Source organism: Dama dama, chromosome 24, assembly GCF_033118175.1.
Source record: "Dama dama isolate Ldn47 chromosome 24, ASM3311817v1, whole genome shotgun sequence".
Taxonomy (NCBI): domain Eukaryota; kingdom Metazoa; phylum Chordata; class Mammalia; order Artiodactyla; family Cervidae; genus Dama; species Dama dama.
Window position 1 is genome coordinate 41368364 of NC_083704.1, and position 18557 is coordinate 41386920.

Here is an 18557-nt window from a genome sequence, read left to right on the forward strand (position 1 = left end):
CAGTATTCTATTTGGCTGCTTTTGTTTCTAATTTTACTCGTTCTGTTAGATGTGTAATGGTACCCCACTGCAGTTTTAATCTGCATTTCCCCAATGACTAATGATGTGCTTATTTGCCGTCAGTACACAGTGTGTGTATTGTCTATGGTGAAGTGTCTGTTCAAATTCATTCCTTAAAAAAAGAAAAACTGGAACATCTGTTTTCATGTTAGTGAAGTGAAGAGTACTTTATACATTTTCATGTAAGCCCTTTATCAGATATGTAGTTTGCAAATACTTTCTCCCAGACTACAGCTTGTCTTTTCATTTTTCATTTGCAGACCCTTATTTCATATATGTCTTCCTTATTTTATTGCAAACATTTCATGCTCCGTGGATTTCATGCTGTCACGGGATGACACTGCAGGAAAGCATAGTAGGCAGTGTAGCATAGGGTTTATTCAAGACACAGGTGCAGAGAGCTGGACTCAGAAAGACTTCTTTAAGTCTAGTTATTCAAAGCCATTGTCTGTGCCAATGGAAAGGGACATTGTTGTGTTTCTTTCTAGCTGATATCTAGAAACACAACTTTCAATTTCAAGCCTGTGTAGTTAATGATAGGAATAGGTTCCTCTTGCCTAATGGATGAAAACATTTACAAAGGAAACCCTGAATTCCTAAGAATGCAACTGTGTTCTACTTCACATTATGTGCACACAGGAGAGAAAGCCAGAGGACAGTGAGACAGAGACACACATAGAAGAAGCAGTGTTAGATTCAGCTGTGTATGACCACACATTTTTGGGGAAACAGGAATGGGAGACATGACTCCATTTTCCCGCAAAGTTCCTATTCTGTGCTTTGTGGGCAGTATAATGGTTTTCGAAAGGTAACTTGATTATGAGCTAGTTTTTTGTTTTGTTTTTTTCTTTTAAGCCTATGTCCTAATCCTGAAATTTGATGCTATTCCAGTGAAACAAGTCAAATTAGAGAATAGAAATGGTTTTTATAAACTGTCACCTGTGTTAGCAGTTCCAAAATAAGCACTTTGCAGTGAGAAATGGAGGTACATATATGGTCCCTTCCTTGATATTTTTTAACATCACGCATAGCACACTTCTTTTCTCTTGGTCTCTCTCCATTGCAGTTATTTTGTCTCCTCCTATGTGCGCACCCTGTGTTTCATTGATTATTTTTTTCATATCCTCTCTGAGTGGCCAAGAGAGGAGACTGTTGGGTTTTGCAATTTTTGAATCTTAGGACTTCATTTTCAGCATTTCTCACTTTTATCTTATTAAATATGAGAATTCATCAGTTTTCAATATTGGAATGAACTTTAGAGAACTTCTTATCTCTGTCTTTGTGGATAAGAGGATTGAGCCTCTGAATTTTGAAGGGATTCATAATCTTGGAGCCAAAGTGAATGGAAAAATGAGCCCTGAACAAACATAGGCCTCGTCCTTCCTATATTCTTTCCAGGCTGTAAATCAGGGAAAATATAAAAATAAAATATAAATCAATGCATGGTGCCTGGAAAGAGGATGTTCAGAGGTGCAACTCAAATGGGATTTTGGAAGTACCACTGGGTTTAAGTGTAATGATAACTATGAATAAACTAATGAGAGCATTTAAAAAGTTATATCAAGAATATAGAGAAAGATATTAGGCTTTTAATCACTTAAGGGATTAAGTTGTCACAGCAAGCGCTGAATATATAGCAGCTGAATATATGAGCCAGGCCAGGGTGCTGCGGACTGGTGGCCTGTGGCTGGGAGGGCCCCTGGTGAGCTCACACTGTGATCAGAGTACAGTGTGTCCTTACAGCACTCAGGACCGTGGTGGCCAGAATATGGACATCATGATGAAGGGTTTCTGCTGCAGGCCTAGTCTAAACTTGTCCTCAGTTGCCTGGAAACTGGGAGACTGGTGTATCAAAGAAATGTGGGAGATATGCTCTCTAGGAGTTGTTTAGAAGCCTTTTTAAAGGACTCCAGCCCAAGTGCCTTTTAGTCTGTGATATGGGAGCCATACCTAGACCCACCGTGGGCATTACAGGGCCACCAGGAGCTACACAGAAATGTTTTAGCAGGAGTCCCTTTATTCTAGCAGCCCTAAAAGGCCACTCAACCTTAGTAATGAGTTGCCGCCGCCAGCGCTTAACTCTGCACCAGGCTCTATTTCAGCACATTCCCTGTATATTGAGTGATTCAACCCTTCCCACTGCCCTGATAAGGAAGAATCATCATCATCTCCATTTCACAGATGAGGAAACTGAGGCCCAGAGGGCTTCAGTGACCTGCCCAAGGTCCCAGATTGAATGTGCAGAAACTAGGATTTCAATATAGGTCTCTCTGACTCCCAAACTCTTAGCAGCACATCACGGTGCCTCCTGTATTCACACTGCAAACACTTAATGCCTGAATGTACCAGCCTGTACCATAGCCAATAACTCCATGTGGCTCCGGAGCCCTTGAAATGGCTGTTGAAAGGATAATATTGGGTTGGCCAAAAGATTTGTTCGGGTTTTTCTGTAAGATGGTGTGGAAAACCTGAATGAACTTTTTGGCCAGCCCAGTATTTTTGGATGTATTAGGTTAAGTAGAATATATCATTAAAATTAATTTCATCTGTTTCTTTTGACTCCTTAACATGTGGTTACTGGAAATTCTTATCTTCCATGTGGGGCTCACATTTTTTTTCTCCTGGAGACCGCTGGCCTGGAAGATCCACTTCATGTCACAAAAAGGCCTGTGAAACAACCATTGGAAGCAGGCTACAGACAGTGCATGGTGACTGTAGATAGCTGGGACCCCGCTGGGCAGAAGGGCCCATCTCCCGTTATTGCTTAGAGATGCAATGAGTCAAAACCAACATTTCCCTAGGATCTATTTCAGGATATTAATAGCAAATCCAAACAAACTCTAAGACCTATAAAATACAGGCCCGGGTATGTTCAGCATTGTGCTATTTCAAATAGATGTGTTTTAAATATTTTCTGAAGTTATTTCAAGGGTGCCTCAGTTTGATCATTTATGAAATGGAGCTAGTAGGACTTGTCATATGTGGTGCTGTGAGGAGCAATCAGGTTAGTCTACGTGAAGTGCTTTCAGCAGTGCTCGGCATGGTGGAAAGCTTAAAGCAAATATGAGCCAGGATTATTGTTAACAGGGTAGTCAGTGTTGTAGTTACTGCATGTAGTTGAAGGAGCTGGGGGATGCTGAATATGGGAGGATGCAGCAGGGCCTTTGGGGCAAGAATCTCAGCTTCTGCACCTGAGTCAGCAAATTTACCTCCCCAGTATAGGGGAGGCACCCAGCCCTTGGAAGGTGGTGTGATGACCCTCAGATATGCCTCCCATCATCCACCACCAACCACTCATCACATCCCCTTGAACTGCAAGAAGCTTCTAATTGTTTTCTCCCAATGGCATCTCCTTCTCTCCCCGAAAGGAAAGTCTGTCAGTACACTCCTCTTCATCTCATTCTATTTCCAAGGACTTTGAATCCCCTCATAAATTGGCCCAGATCCCATAATTTTCCTGATTCCATGGATGAACAAAACATAGACTGGTTTCTTTTCTGCAAGACTTCTCAGAGCTCTTAAAATGCTAATGTGTATGGAAAAAGTCCCAGTTGTAAATGCTGTATAAAGTATTTTGCAAACCCACTTGGCTTGTTTTGGGAAATATCTTCTGGGACTAACGTTCCATAAACTGCTACTGGGGAAACATTGTCCATAAAGGTTCTGGCCAGCCAAAAGGGAAATCTCTTCCGCCACTGCCCTTTGCACCCTTGTCCCCCTAGCCCTGTGTGTGGAGCACTGTTAGATGTTGGACTGGGCATGCCATTCCCCCACCCCGCCCCCGCCCCACCCCAAAACTAACAGTTTGTCCAGAGAAATGGGACACGTTTGGGTATGTGACTCTCTAGAGTATCTAGGAATTCACTGTTGTTTTTCAGGCTGTCAAACTGAGTACCCTTAAAAAAAATTAAGTCTTGATGATTTTCATTCATACGCTTTAGAAATTTATATACACAGGACAATTCCTTCCCTTAGTTCCTTCTCCATCCAGTTTCTGGAAACACATTGTTCTTTATATTAGAACATTCATTGGTTTTATGGCTATTTTTGTTTTTATGTTTTATCTCTTTCTTCCCTACATTGTGCTTGTTTACCCATCTTCCTCTGATCCCAGTAGACTGTGGTTCCTGTCTCATCAAGTCTCTCTCTGGCGGTTTCACTGAATAACTCTTTGAGGGTAGATCTTAAACATGACTAGAACAGAGGGCGGGAGCTGCCCTCAGCTTCCACTTTTTGTTTGTTGTATGCTATCAGTCTCTGGAGCCAATTGAGAGGTGGAAGTGTTTGTGGCATTTGTTTCCATCTCAGACTAGGTCTTCCCACGTCAGTCTGCATGTGCCTCTTACCTAGATTGCAAGTTCCAAGGGAACAGGGGGCTGGTCTTTACGGCTTTCCTTCCTTCCTCCTCTCCCTCCCTCCTTTCCTTTAGAAGACTCTTCCAAAAATAGAATTGTTTTGTTTGAGAAACTCTGATGTCAACATTCTAATTTATAAAGAGGGGCTGTTTTGCATACTGCTAGTAAAGCAATAACAACTAATAATTCCTATCATACTAAGTATTAAATGGAGCTTTCCTATGAGCCACATTCTGTGCAATAGGCATTTTTCGTATTATCTCTTTTAACAGTTACAGTTACCCTTAGTGTATGCTATTAGTATCCTCTTTTTATGGATGAGAAAACTGAACCTTTAAGGTAGGAAATTGCCAAAGAAGGGGCAGCTAGAGGCATGCTAAGGCAGGACCATGAATCAGGGCTGGTCTGGCTCCAGAATCCAGGTGTGGAACCTCTGTGGACTCCTGTCCACTTGCTTCTGGCTGTCAAGTCCTGGAGAAGCAGAAAGGGGACCTGCTAAAATCCTGGCACTCCAGCCTTCCCTTTGGTCCTGTGCTGTGATTCCCCTGCCCACTTAGACCACGAGGTCACAAGGTGGCTCAGTGCCTCAAGGAAGATTCAGTTAAATTTTGATAAACCTTATAAACATAGAGAGCAATGATTAACTTCCCAGCTGTTAATGTTAACATTAGAAAATCCTTAGCTCAGCCCTAGTGGGTGGGAAGCACTCAGTGAGTAACTAACTCAGAATAACCAGGCCTGGATGTTATTTTCTAAAATAATTCCAGTTGTTTAGTAATGTCATATGCGTTTTATGGCATGGCAATGTGAAATGAAGCTCATTTAAAACATTTTTGCCAGTAAATAAACAAATTTTTTTTTAGCTGTCACGTTTTTTAATATTGATACTATCTTAAGTTTTTATGATACTTTGTTTTTAAGGATCCTCCCCAAGTTTTATTTCTGTTTTGTTGTTGTTTATTTCAACTTACTTGGCCAGTGCTTTGCACAAAATAGATGCAAAAAAATAAGATTTTAAAATTCAGTTTGTAATTCTATATACTTTCTTATTTAAGTCTCAAAATACCCTTAAGGGTGTAAACAACTATTTATATACCCACTGAAGAGGTCAGAAAACTTAAGGCCAAGAGAAGTGATTCAGAAAAGATCATTTAAGGGTACAAACAGCTTGTCTTTAGAATTATTTTTAAGCCAGAAAATTGTTTAAAAAAAAACAAACAGTCATTCTCCCTAGAGAGAAGTCCAATCGTAGTCACAGAAAGAAATTGTACATGCTTATTTAAGGCAACATTATTCAGTTGAATTGTAGAACCCAAATGCCCACTAATGAATGAATGAAGAACAAAAGATGATACATCTATATAGTAGAATACTAGATGGCAACAAAAAGTAATAGAGTGCTGATTACAAGTTACAGCATGGATGAACCTTGAAAACATTATGCTAAGTGAAAGAAGCCAGACATAAAGAGCATGACTCCGTTTGTATTAAATGCGAATCCATAGATAACGAAATATAGGTTAATGATTGCCAAAGACTGAGGGGACGAGGAAGAATGAGGAGTGATAACTTGATGGGTACAGTGTCTCTTCTTTTGGCAATACAAGTATTCTAAAATTAGGTAATAGAAATGATTACACAGCTCTATAAATATACCAAAAAACATTGAACTGTATACTTTGAAAATAGGAATTTTATAATTAAAATTATATCTTATTAAAAAGTGATAATAAATGTAAAACTTTATGTGGGTGAAATGAAGAGCAAAAGTACACTGATCATTTATACCGTACTTTCTACCAGGGTGAAATTTCATTATGTAGCTCATTCTGATAAAACTGTTAGCAAAGTGACATTGCAAATTTGAAATACTAAGCTTATTCCATTATGCTATCAGGTCACTAAAGAGAACTGTGAATGACTTTCTTTTTATCCTAGCAATGTGTGTCCCTTGGTGAAAATCGTTCTCTGATATTAACAGTTTCTATTCAGAGGCAAGAGAGTTGAGCAGATACAGCAGTTAAAGTGTCTGGTTTTTCCATTCTCAGTAAAAATGTTCTTGCATTTGTAGTCATAGCGAATGTTCTAATCTTTAAAGCTCCTACTCTTTGTAAAGCCAAATTCAAAACTGCATGCTAAAATGGTTAATGTGGTAGAAATTAGTTGGGCTAATTAGGTCAATAAATATTTTAACTCATTAAGATAAAAGGTCAGACAGGTAAAAGACTGGGAAAGTATGTAATAGAAGGTGTTGTCTTTGATTCTGAAGACATAATTTTATTCCTGGATTTTTATACCATATATAGCATACTAAATTGTTTCTTTGATACAAATATTAGTTGTGAATGAAATGTCTTCCAGGTGTATTAGGATTTGCATGACTTATTCTCCATTATTTCTGTTCTTTGTTAGAAATCTCTTTTAGTGATTAATGTCTTAATTTTTTCAACTTTGCTACTTAAGTGTACTTTTTTTTGCAATTAATGCCTGATTTATTCTCAGGTTTTCCCATGCCCAAGTACCCCCTGATGATTCTCTTAGAGGTGATTCTTCTATGTGGTCGAAAGAGTGAATTCTATATAGTATTTCCTCAGTATTTTTCTTGCTGCAGTTATACTTCTCTCTAAATAAATCTTTTAAGTCAAAGTATTTATGGAAGACAGTAAGTAAAGATTATTTGCTTTTCACAAACTAAGTAATATATTTTCTTTTCTTCACAGCTTTATTGAGATATAATTCACATACCATACTATTCATCCATTTAAAGTGTCCCATGATTTTCAGTGTGCTCACAGTTATGTGCACCCACCATCACAGTCAATAATAGAACGTTTTTATTACTTGAAAAAGAAACCCTGTGCCCATTAGCTATCAACTCACTAGCCAAGGTCCTCACCCTGCCTCCAGCACTTAGCAACTGAGCTACTTTTGTCTTTATCGAGCTGCCTATTCTGAAAATTTCATATGACTGGAATCATATAATTTATTGGCTTTTGTGACAGGCCTACTTCACTTTACTGATATAATAAGGTTTATCAAAATGTTTTATAGTGGTGAAAGAGTCCATTCATTAGAAATATTTAGCAGTTATAAACAAATATGCATCTCATATCAGAGCACCAAAATGTGCGAGGCAAAAACTGACAGAAATGAAGAGATAAATAAAAAATTCAACAGTAATAGTTGGAAATTCAATACTACTTTCAGTAGTAGATAGACTAGCTAAGCAGAAGATTAACTAATAAATAGAAAAATTTGAACAACACTGTAAACCAACTATATACCTAACAGATGTGTGTAGAACACTCTACTTCAGAGCATACATTATTCTGAAGTACACATAGAACATTCTCCAGACTAAACCATATGCAAAGCTATAAAACATATCAATAAATTTAAAATCATAGAAGTAATGCAGAGTATCTTCTCTGACTAAAGTAAAATGAAACTGGAAATCAATAACAGAAAAAAATGGGAAACTCAAATATATTTGGAAAGTAAATAACACACTCCTGAATAATCAAAGAAGTTGGAAAGTACTTTGAGATAAATGAAAATGAAGGCATAACATATCAAAACGTATGGGATGCAGCTAAAGCATGACTTGGAAGAACATTTATAGCTATATTTTAATGCCTCAAACAATAAAGAATCCACCTGCAATACGGGAGACCTGGGTTCGATCCCTGGGTCGGGAAGATCTGCTGGAGAAGGGCATGGCAATTTACTCCTGTATCCTTGCCTGGAGAATCCCATGGTCAGAGGCGCCTGGTGCACTACAGTCCATGGGGTCGAAAAGAGTCAGACATGACTGAATGACCAGCACACACACACATTAAGAAAGAAAGATCTCAAATCAAAAATGTAACCTTCCACTTTAAGATACTTGACAAAGAAGAGGAATCTGAAATGCAGTACAAGCTAACATCCGGTTTTCAATGTGGCTCCCATACACCTGTTATATAAAGCTAGTGTTTGTGAAAATGTGCACAGATACTGTTTTCCAGTATGGGCTCGGTTTAGAAACGCAACGGAATCCTGAGCCTGTTTCAGTTCCTAACTCTTAAGTAGTGTTATGTGATAGAAGGAGCACTGTTTAGGGTGTTGGTCAAATCCATGCCTGATTCCTGATACCAACACACCCTATATGTGACATTGGACGAGTTGCTTCATCTCTCTGAGACTTACTTTTCTCATCTGTACAGTAGACGTAATTTTCTCTGTCTGAGAATTGCAAGATAACATGTAAAAGGGCCTAGTTTAATATCTGGCAGGTAGTAGGTGCTTGATTAATATTTATTTATAATCACTGGTGAATTAAAATTGGAATGACAGCCTAAGTACCTACATGGCATGGATATACATATATGAATGGGGCTTCCCAGGTGGCTCAGTGGTAAAGGAATCTACCTGCTGATGTAGGAGGCAGATGAGATGTAGGTTCAATCCCTGGGTTGGGGAAAATCCCCTAGAGGAGGAAATGGCAACTCACTCCAGTATTTTTGCCTGGAGAATTCCAAGGACAGAGGAGTCTGGCGGGCTACAGTCCATGGGGTCACAAAGAACTGGACACATCTAAGCAACTGAGCACACACACATACATATATGAATATTCTTGAGAGAGAGACTGGAGGAAAAGTAGTCTAGTGTCGAATCCTACTGTGTACCAGGCTTAGGGCTGGTCACATTATCTATAGCTGTACCACATATAACTTTTTTGACACTTTGGACTGATATCACTGTTTTAACAACCACTAAAACACTCTACTTAGGCAAAATACACATGCTGGCCTAATTGATTGTTTTAGAAATAGCTTATAATGGTTAAATATTTGAGCCCCTCAAATACGAAAGGACTAAAACTTCAACTTATTGTTATTACTGGTGTAATAAATTCCATTAATTGTGTTTTAGGAAAGCATATTTCTTAGTTGTGCAATTCTGTTGCCTATTTGGACTACAGACTAGTGGCATTATTGCTTTGAAACACATTTATGATTTGATTGGCAAGATAACTGATTAAGTTCTGCTTTTACTGAAAGCATATTTTAGCAGGCACTTTTATGCTTATTTTGTTTATTGTGTGGTTGATGACTGAGTATTTTCACCAGCAACACAAGCCTCAAACCAGGTTCAGAACTAGTACTTGTCAAAACTGTAACATGAATATGACTCACTTAGAGATCTTGTTAAAATGTGGATTTTGATTTATCAGGTCTAGAGCGGGGCCTGAGAATTTATATTTCTAACAAGCTTCCAGGGGTTGCAGATGTTGCTGGTCCATGGACCACACTTTGAGCTGCAAGACTGTGTAGAATTCAAGTGGTACCTAGGCTAGAATCAGAAATGAGGAGAGCCCATCTGGTATTACATATCACAGTCCCAAATGCCTATTCATACTCTCTGAGTATAATCTACTTCCTTAACTGAGCCCTGTAATAATTAAAACTTTGTAGATATTGAACAGCAGTGATTCTATTCTTACATTTCATGTATTACAGTGATTGAATATGGTAATAGAATAAACCCTGTTATGCATTTTCAGTAGTCCTTTGTACTGTCTATTACCTTGCGCACTGCTCAGGCCCCTCTACACTGTATCTCATTGAATATGAAAAGTGGTGTACATGAAGCATCTCCATTTCCATTCTCTAGAGCTCATAGCTGCCTTGTTGGCCCTTACTCTATGAATAGCAAAGAACAATGAATACAAACCACTTAAACCCCAGTCAGACTTTTGTTACTAAATAAAGAGAGTAAGCAATTGTTTCCCCTAAACTCAGGCCTGCTTTTCTAATAATTTAAGTGAGCATTTATGGAAGTTTCCTTGGAGAAGCTGGCAATCCACTGGCAGTCCACTCCAGTATTCTTGCCTGGAGAATCCCATGGACAAAGGAGCCTGGTGGGCTACAGTCCATGGAGTCGCAAAGAGTTGGACATGACTGAGCGATTAAGACACACACAGAAGCTTACAGGAAGGCTGATTTCAAGTCTTTAGTCCTTTAAATGAGAGCACAGATTGAGTTTTACCTGGAGAGTCCATAGCATGCACAATTTGATTTTTGTATGTAATTTTACTACAGAGGCATCATTTCAAGACTTGTCAAATTAAATTCTTAGTATGAAATATATGTGGCTCGAAATATAATGCATGCCATCTGATTTGTTACAGAACATAGAAATAGTCACAGTAAGGACAAGAGGAAAACGAGGACAAGAAAATGGAGAGGGAGGAGTAGCCTGGCTGATGACATGGCTGTGTTAAGTAGCAGCTTAACCACAAGCACGCTTCCTGCCAATGGTAGCGAAACAGACAGCACAAGGGAGAAGGGGACCCACAGAAGAACAAAACGTTTTTTATCCTATCCACGGTTTGTAGAAGTGATGGTGGTAGCAGACAACAGAATGGTTTTATACCATGGAGCGAACCTTCAACATTATATTTTAACTTTAATGTCAATTGTAAGTATATTCAAAAGTAGGTGATTTATGTTTCTAAATGTGCCTTTGGGAATGGGTTTCTACCCAGTGCTTTGGAGGATCATTCAGGTCTGTCATTTCACCGATTCAGGCAAGTGACTGAAGAGAACATAAGATTATTCATTGGCTGCTCTTGACAGTGACAATAATGAGTATAAATAGTGAGTGTTTATTCTGCATTAGACAGTGTACTTCTAACTTAAAAGGCATCATTTCTAATCCTCCTGGCAACTCCGCTAGGTAGATTGTCATTCCTATTTGGTTGATAAGAAAACTGAACCTCACAGGAGTTGGGTTGCTTGTCCATGATCATGTAAAGCCAGTAAAGTAGCTTAGAGACTGCATGTGATCTTCAGCCTGTCCACTTCTCCAAATCAGTGCCCTTTGACATGTGAACTGGCACAGCCAGGTGTGGGTCACCAGTAAGACATTTGGGTGCTGGTTGTGAATCAGAGTCACTGGTGGAGCTTTGTAAAATGTCTCTATCCCCTGCCCCCAGGATTTTTAATTAAGTAATTTTGGGGTGAGGCTTAGGAATCTCTCACTTAAATTTTGAGTTTTTCTGCTTCCATTTTGAATTGAAAAAGTAATAAATTTGCATGACAGAAAAACAGATCAAGCAGATCCAAAGACTAGGGGAAAAGCCTAAGTGCTTTCCCCTACCCAGTCTCCCAGAGGCCACCTATGTGGCAAGTTTATTTGCCCATGTTTCTAACCAGCACTGCCCAATAGAAACATGATGCAAGCCATGTTTAAAAATATAGGTGTATGTAATTTAAAATTTTGTTAGCCACACACACACGAAAGAAACAGGCAAAATTAATTTTAATTGTGTATTTTGTTTTATATCTAAATGTTTTTTCAAAAATATTAATGAGATAAGTTTTTCTCCATATTAAGACTTTAAAGCCAAGTATGGGCTGCACACTCAGAACACATCTCAGTTCAGACAAGCCACATTTCAGTTGTTCAGTGACTACTTGGCAAGTGGCCACCATATTGGACAGTGAAGTTCTGGACACTTCTTAGGCAAACATGTATGGGTGTATTTTTTTTCAGAGATGGAGCATATGTAATATGGTTTTACATATTCCTGTTTTCTTAAAATATTGGAGATTGTCCCATAATAGTCCATATGCTCTGCCTTCATTCATTTTAAGCCTCAGGCTAGCATTCCTATTAATAGATTGACCCTAGTTTATTTGAATGGAAATCTACTTGTATTACGTTCCCCAAATGCATATGAAAAGCTGCCCTTTGGGAATATCCATTTAGTGTTTCCTCTTTCCTCTCTATGACCTTGTGTTCTCCTCGTGCTTCCCCTGTGATTTCACCTGTGCTGTGAATCACTCCGCTATGTTCTTCATCCCCCTACCCATTTGCCTCTTCCCCCCACTCTCCCTCACCCCGTTCCTCAAGTTCAGTCCCATTTGCCCCAGCCCTCTCCTATTCTTGTGGCGGGAAAGAAAAACCTAGTCATGCTTCTTACAGACTCAACTCCATTTCTGCCCCATAAATTCAGATCTATCAAGAATTTTAATGACAAGCATGGACTTAAGGTCAAATTGATCTTGCTTGAGAATTCCAGCTCTGCTGTTTACCACTCTCTGTTTAGTCTTGGACAAGTTGCTTAACTTCTCTGAGCCTCATTTTTCTCATTTGCTGAGCAAAGATTATGGACATACCTAGTTTGAGTGTTGCTATGGGGACTAAATACAAAGGCATATGCTGTTTTTAGCAAGGATCTAGGCTACAGCAAGCATTCAATGGGTATAGCTCTCGTAATTAACGGTATTAATGGAGAAAAAAAAAGTTACCAGATTATGGAGAATATAAATGTTTGGTACACCAGCAGTATTAGCAAGCTTGTTGTCCATGTGAGATTGCATAAATGGCAGTCCCGCTTCAACTTGATCAAAAATTATTATCCAGTGTTTTGGCACTGAGAACTGCTAAGTTACATGGCAGTGTGGTTTCCTTGGAAAACACCTTGAAAGTTAAACTTGTTTGCGTTTATTACTCTCTGAAACTGCCATCTATGCATTTTACGAAGAGACTTTTAAGAAATATTTGTTGACTGAATGAAAATTCAGAACTCCAAAATGCATGTTTATCAAACATAAAAAGCCATGGAGACCAGCATAAGAAGTGATTTGCTTATTGCTTACAAAGAATTCACAATTAACTTTGAAAAATTTATCTTGGTTGCAGGTAGCCTCTATCTATAAAGACCCAAGTATTGGAAATTTAATTAATATTGTTATTGTGAATTTAGTTGTGATTCATAATGAACAGGTAATAAAGTTTTATTTCTTTTTCTTCTCTCTGTGTCCTAAATGGCATATCTAATTGCTGTTGTTACAGTGGATCAACCGTAATTCTTGTCTGTATTTAGGAAGGACCTTCCATATCTTTTAATGCTCAGACAACATTAAAAAACTTTTGCCAGTGGCAGCATTCAAAGAACCATCCAGGTGGAATCCAGCATGATACAGCGGTTCTTGTGACGAGGTATATGGATGTCTTATCCTTCCAGTCTTTTAGTTTCTGGTCAAGTTGATGGGATAAGGTATTATATTGCTGATAGCCAGCCCCTAGTCCAGAGTTTTTCAACTTTAGCACTGTTGACATTTTGGATCAGATAGTTTTGTGTTGTGGGGACTGCCCTGTGCCCTGCAGGATGGTTGGCAGCATCCTTTGTCTCTACCTATGGTATACTGGCAGCTCTCCCTCCTCTTGACTGTGACAGCCACAGTATTGTCCAGATGTTGTCAGATGCTCTCTGAGGGTGCATGGGGGAGAGGACAGACTCACAGCTGGTTGAGAACCACTAACCCATAGTTAGCAGGTGGGCAATAAGTGTGTTAGACAGTCCTGAAAGTAAACGCCCTTGTAGAGGGGGCAGCTGCCATTCAGACTGTGCAGGATATACATACAGTCTTGCCAGCTTTTGTGATTCTGTAAGAAGCCAGAAATGAGGATTTTTTTTTTTTTTTTTGAAAATGTGAAAGCTCCTAGTTTTTAAATGGTAGCTTCTAGTTCAGAATATTTAAAACGCTATGCAGGGCAACAAAGAAATGTGCTGGCCTTGGGCTTCGCTGGTGGCTCAGACAGTACAGAAGTATGCTGGCCTAGTCGTGTCTTCCATCAACCGTCTTTGATATGGCCACACATTCTTAACTAAACTTAAGTGAAAGGCAGTTATAGCCTTCTCAGAATGTTTTTTCAGAAAGTAGAATCACTTGTTTCAAGGTATGAGGAAAATCCTGGATGGAAAGATTTTCATTTGCCCTTGGCCACCCTGGTTGACAGGAGATGGCTCAATGTAGTTTTTAATCTGTAAGTGAGTGATTCATAAATTTTTTGAGTTTGCAAACCCTTGGCTCTGTTAACTAGGTTTTTGTCATCGCTCCCCATCCCTAAAGTAGTGGTGGTGTGAATACCTGAAAGGCTGAAGTGTTTGCTTACATTGATGTTTACTGTTGGGTGTCAAGGCCCTAAAGCAAGTCTGCTTTGCTTTCAGACAGGATATCTGCAGAGCTCATGACAAATGTGATACATTAGGTGAGTCCACTGTGTGTATCCGCTCTGGCTTCAACACTTTATGACATGCTTTTCTTCCAAGCCACAAATGCTTTTTAAAGTAAATCCTTGTTTGTTTGTTTGTTTTCCTTTCTAATAGGTCTGGCTGAACTGGGAACCATTTGTGATCCATACAGAAGCTGCTCTATCAGTGAAGATAGCGGATTGAGTACAGCTTTTACAATAGCCCATGAACTGGGCCATGTGTATGTTTCTTTTCCATATTTTCATTTAATTTGGAGTGACCTAAAACTTTTGTTCCTTCGCATCAGTGAGCATTCACTGGACTTTAAAAGGTGTAAGACACTTCTCGAGGCATAGTTGAGTTTGCAGGGTTGAAAAGCTTTGAACCTTGTTGGGAGAAATGACTTTGACTTCAGAAAGCTGAGTAAATGCAGTGCACCCTGCATTTAGCTCATGTGTCTCTTTGGCTTAGCTGAACAGGTTTACCAGGCAAGGTCTAATATGCTCCTTTCCTACTTCAAAGTGGAAGAAGGGGGGTCTTTCTACCCCTTCCACTGAAGCAGAGAGTATACCAGCCCAGAAAATTTATCTGACATAATATCTTTGTTTACTAGGGTCCTCCAACATTGCTGTGGCCTGCACAATTTTCCCAAACCCAGAATCATTCCTGATTCTGGTTATACAAGTTTGTCCTTCAGATACTAGCCTCTGAGAACAGAAGTGACCCTCTTTCAGAGGAAAGAATGAACAAAGATACAGAGAAGAAAGAAACCATTTCTTATTTATGATCATTAAGCGTCTGGTCATTGTGGAATTGGCTTTTCATTTTTGTTCTTTAGCGACAAAGCCTTGTTAGAATGTGGAGCAAAACAGTATAAATTTACTCAAAATTATTCCAGTTTTTTATCTGCCATCTTTTCTTTCTGCAGTGATTAAATTACTTATGTTATACCTTTTTGAAATAATTTTCAAAAATAGCTGTGTATCGATCTGCATGTCAGATGTTTACTTTAGAGATAACATCATCTATTAAGCAAACTCTTTCATTTGCCAAATGTTTTTTGAAGGCACTTTATATGCAGTGTACTATGGTAGGTGTAATGCAATATGCATATGTAGAGGAATCTCTAATCCCAGTTCCACAATCTCTTATCCCAATTCCACATATAATGAATGTATTTTCAAACATATTTGAAGAGCACACTCCTTTTGTTCTCCAAGGAAATATCATCAGGTGCTCAATATTTACAGAATAAAAAAGGCATGACTTTCAGTTAAGCCTTTGTGATGGATCAGAGTCCTTCTTAGTCAACTGTCTCTCTGTCCCTTGATTTCTCAAATACCTTCCTGAAACTCAAGGATTTCTTGGAACTAGATTTGAAAATTACTGGTTCTATCAGCATTTCCCAAAGTTTGGTACTCTTAGACTGATTCCAAGAGAACGGTACATGGGACGAAATAAGAGTGTTGTAATCCAGTGATTTAAAATTTTTTTCCTAGCCATGTTTGGAGTGCCAAGGCCAAATGCCATGAAGTGAAGGTTCTGACAAGTCCTGTATTGATTTTAGCTCGGGTGTTGATTTTAACTCAGTTCCCCCATATTTATTTTAACAGAATCTTTGGAGGATTTTTCATTTATTTGTTTTACATGAAACCTAGTAAATTACTTTAGATCTTTAAATAAAAGATGTAGATTTCATAGTGAGGAATAGGGTGATGTTTCAATGGGGCAACTATTCCTGCCCCAGAACCTGGAACAGGGAGAGTTACAGAGATAAGAATGTATTCCAAGGGCAAGGGTGTATTTGATTAACAGATTAACATTTCCTCCCAAAATAGGGCTAACAAAAATACACTGTGTAAAGAAATATAATTAATTTCCTATTAATTCCTTTCCCCAAAAGAGTTTATAAACCTCTTTTAGACAGCCAGTTAATAAAATTGACATTTTAAGGAACATAAGAATTTTAAATAGCAACAACAAAATATTTATGCCATATAGAAGTCTTAATTCGCAGTTAACAGACAACTCCCCCTGTAAAAACTATGCTGTTGACATGTTTCCAGGAGCTTTCATTTATATTATCTCCCTTAATCTTTATAATCACCACAAGGTAGATATTATTAAGTCTGTGTGTTTGACTTAGAGATATTAAGTTAACCAAATTGTAGTAGCCAGCCAAATCGTGGTAGCTAATGATGGCATAAGAGCATATGATGTTGGAGCACCAGTTCTAGGGTAGAAGTCAGCAGGTAGCCAGATAGCCAAGATCTGGACTGAATTGTTACAACATTCCCTTTGACTTGAGGAAAATATATGCTATTTCCCTTCCTGTAAGATGGAAACAATACATATACACCTTATCTCAAAAGTGTCAGGAAGTAAGAAATCAAGTAATTGGTGAATGACGTGAGTTGTGGCTTAAACAGAAAGTGTATTCCTAGCCTCTTAATGAATTATTTTTGTTTTGGCACTTTGTTTCCTCAAGTTAACGTTGTTCTTATGTTAAAAAAAGTGGAAATCTTTTTTTTTTTTTTTAATTTCCTATCATATTCTCAAACAAATTTTTCTAATTAACTTTTTCAAAATTAAATGTTAAGTTGTTATGATCATAACTTTCTGATAAAATAAAACCCAAGAGCTGCTCAGAGGAAAAAGCAACCAACCTTCTATTTGTTGAGCATCATTGGATGCTTCAAAAATAGCTCCTGCCTCCTTGTACCAGCTTCATAGACACTCAGAATCTAAGAGTCAGGAAGAAGTGGGGAAGTAATTGAGTGTCTCCTGAACACAGAAATCCTTACACAGTGTTCCTGAAAAATTGTCCACATCTTGCCTCATAGGAGAGAATGTAGTTTGTATATATTCCAAAACAGGAGGTATTAGACTGAACTCCAGTTCTAGCTCACTTAATAACCATGTGACCTTGATCAAATAGTTAAACCTCCTACTTCCCAATTTCCTCTTCTGTAAAATGTGAATAGTAATAGCACACTATTCATTGGGTCAAATAAGTAGTTAAGTTAAATAAACATCAAATGCATTTAACATACTGACTAGTGCATTGTGAATGCTAAAAAAGTCTTGGTAATTATTTTTTAGTAAGTGCTCGATGAATGGTTGTTATACAACCCCTGCTATGAACAAACGTGCTTGACATTTGAATGAAAAAAAAAAAAAGTTTTCTGTTTACATGATGAAATAAACTGGATTTTATCAAGTCATGGTGGCGTGGGGAATAAACATGAGCTCCTTTGCACCAGAGAGAAACAAGGTTTGAAAGCTTTTCTTGTGTTAGATTTGTTGATGGAGGTGTTACACTGAATCTGCATCTGGGTTTTAGAATCCTGGGCAGTCATTCCTTTAAGAAAATAGACTCTTAAACATCTATTACTATTAAGTCCAACCAAGAGAGTTGGAGTTTTCCCATCTGGCAGTTATTGAGGGGCCTAAGGTTTTAAAAGAAAAAGGAAATAAAATATGAGAAATTACTGGGATGGACCTCACAGACTTTTATTCCAGCTTTTATTTTTATATAAAGCAAGTCAATTTACTTCTGTCTGACTTTCTTGTTTTCATATCTAAAGATGAACTAGTAAGGGGAATTTCTCCCTAAATGCCAAGTTAGTCAGATCCATCGGTTTTGTGATTAGGAATAGTCATCCAAAGAGGAGAGCCCTTGTGAGGTTGTTGCCCAGTGGATAATTATCTTACTGAGAAAGGCATGTGGGTCATAGAACTGATGTTTCTGGATTGAGAAATGCTTCCTGTCATTTTTTTTCCCCACTTCCTTTCTCTAAGCCAAGAATGGCAAATATGTGTTAATGCTGCTGCTGAGTTCCCTCCCAGACCCAAGAGGACGTTGGCACTCCATCATAACCGTTTTTTGGGGTGGAACCTGGATTAGTTTAAGAATTCTTTTGTGCCCAGATTTTCAGGAAGCCAGTACCAATCAGTTGTCATTGGCGTGAAGCTTGAAACTATTTGCCACCTCTAAGTTAAGCCAACTGAATTGGCACGCCTCTGGTTTCTGTGCTTGCAGCTTTCCTTAATGGGTTTTATTGTGCACGAACTTTGTATAGCTCTATAACGGTATACTTACATGGTTTTAGCAT

General features: G+C 38.4%; 1 protein-coding gene across 3 annotated transcripts in view; it reads left to right on the forward strand.

The window, feature by feature from the left end:
- ADAMTS9 (ADAM metallopeptidase with thrombospondin type 1 motif 9) overlaps positions 1–18557 on the forward strand; it is a 162489-nt gene that overhangs the window by 17235 nt on the left and 126697 nt on the right. For all 3 annotated transcript variants that reach the window (XM_061128143.1, XM_061128145.1, XM_061128144.1), the window contains exons 4-8: positions 10588–10877; positions 13107–13190; positions 13291–13406; positions 14419–14459; positions 14578–14683. In XM_061128143.1, coding sequence (XP_060984126.1) covers positions 10588–10877; positions 13107–13190; positions 13291–13406; positions 14419–14459; positions 14578–14683 — 637 coding nt within the window. The remainder of the gene's footprint in view (positions 1–10587; positions 10878–13106; positions 13191–13290; positions 13407–14418; positions 14460–14577; positions 14684–18557) is intronic.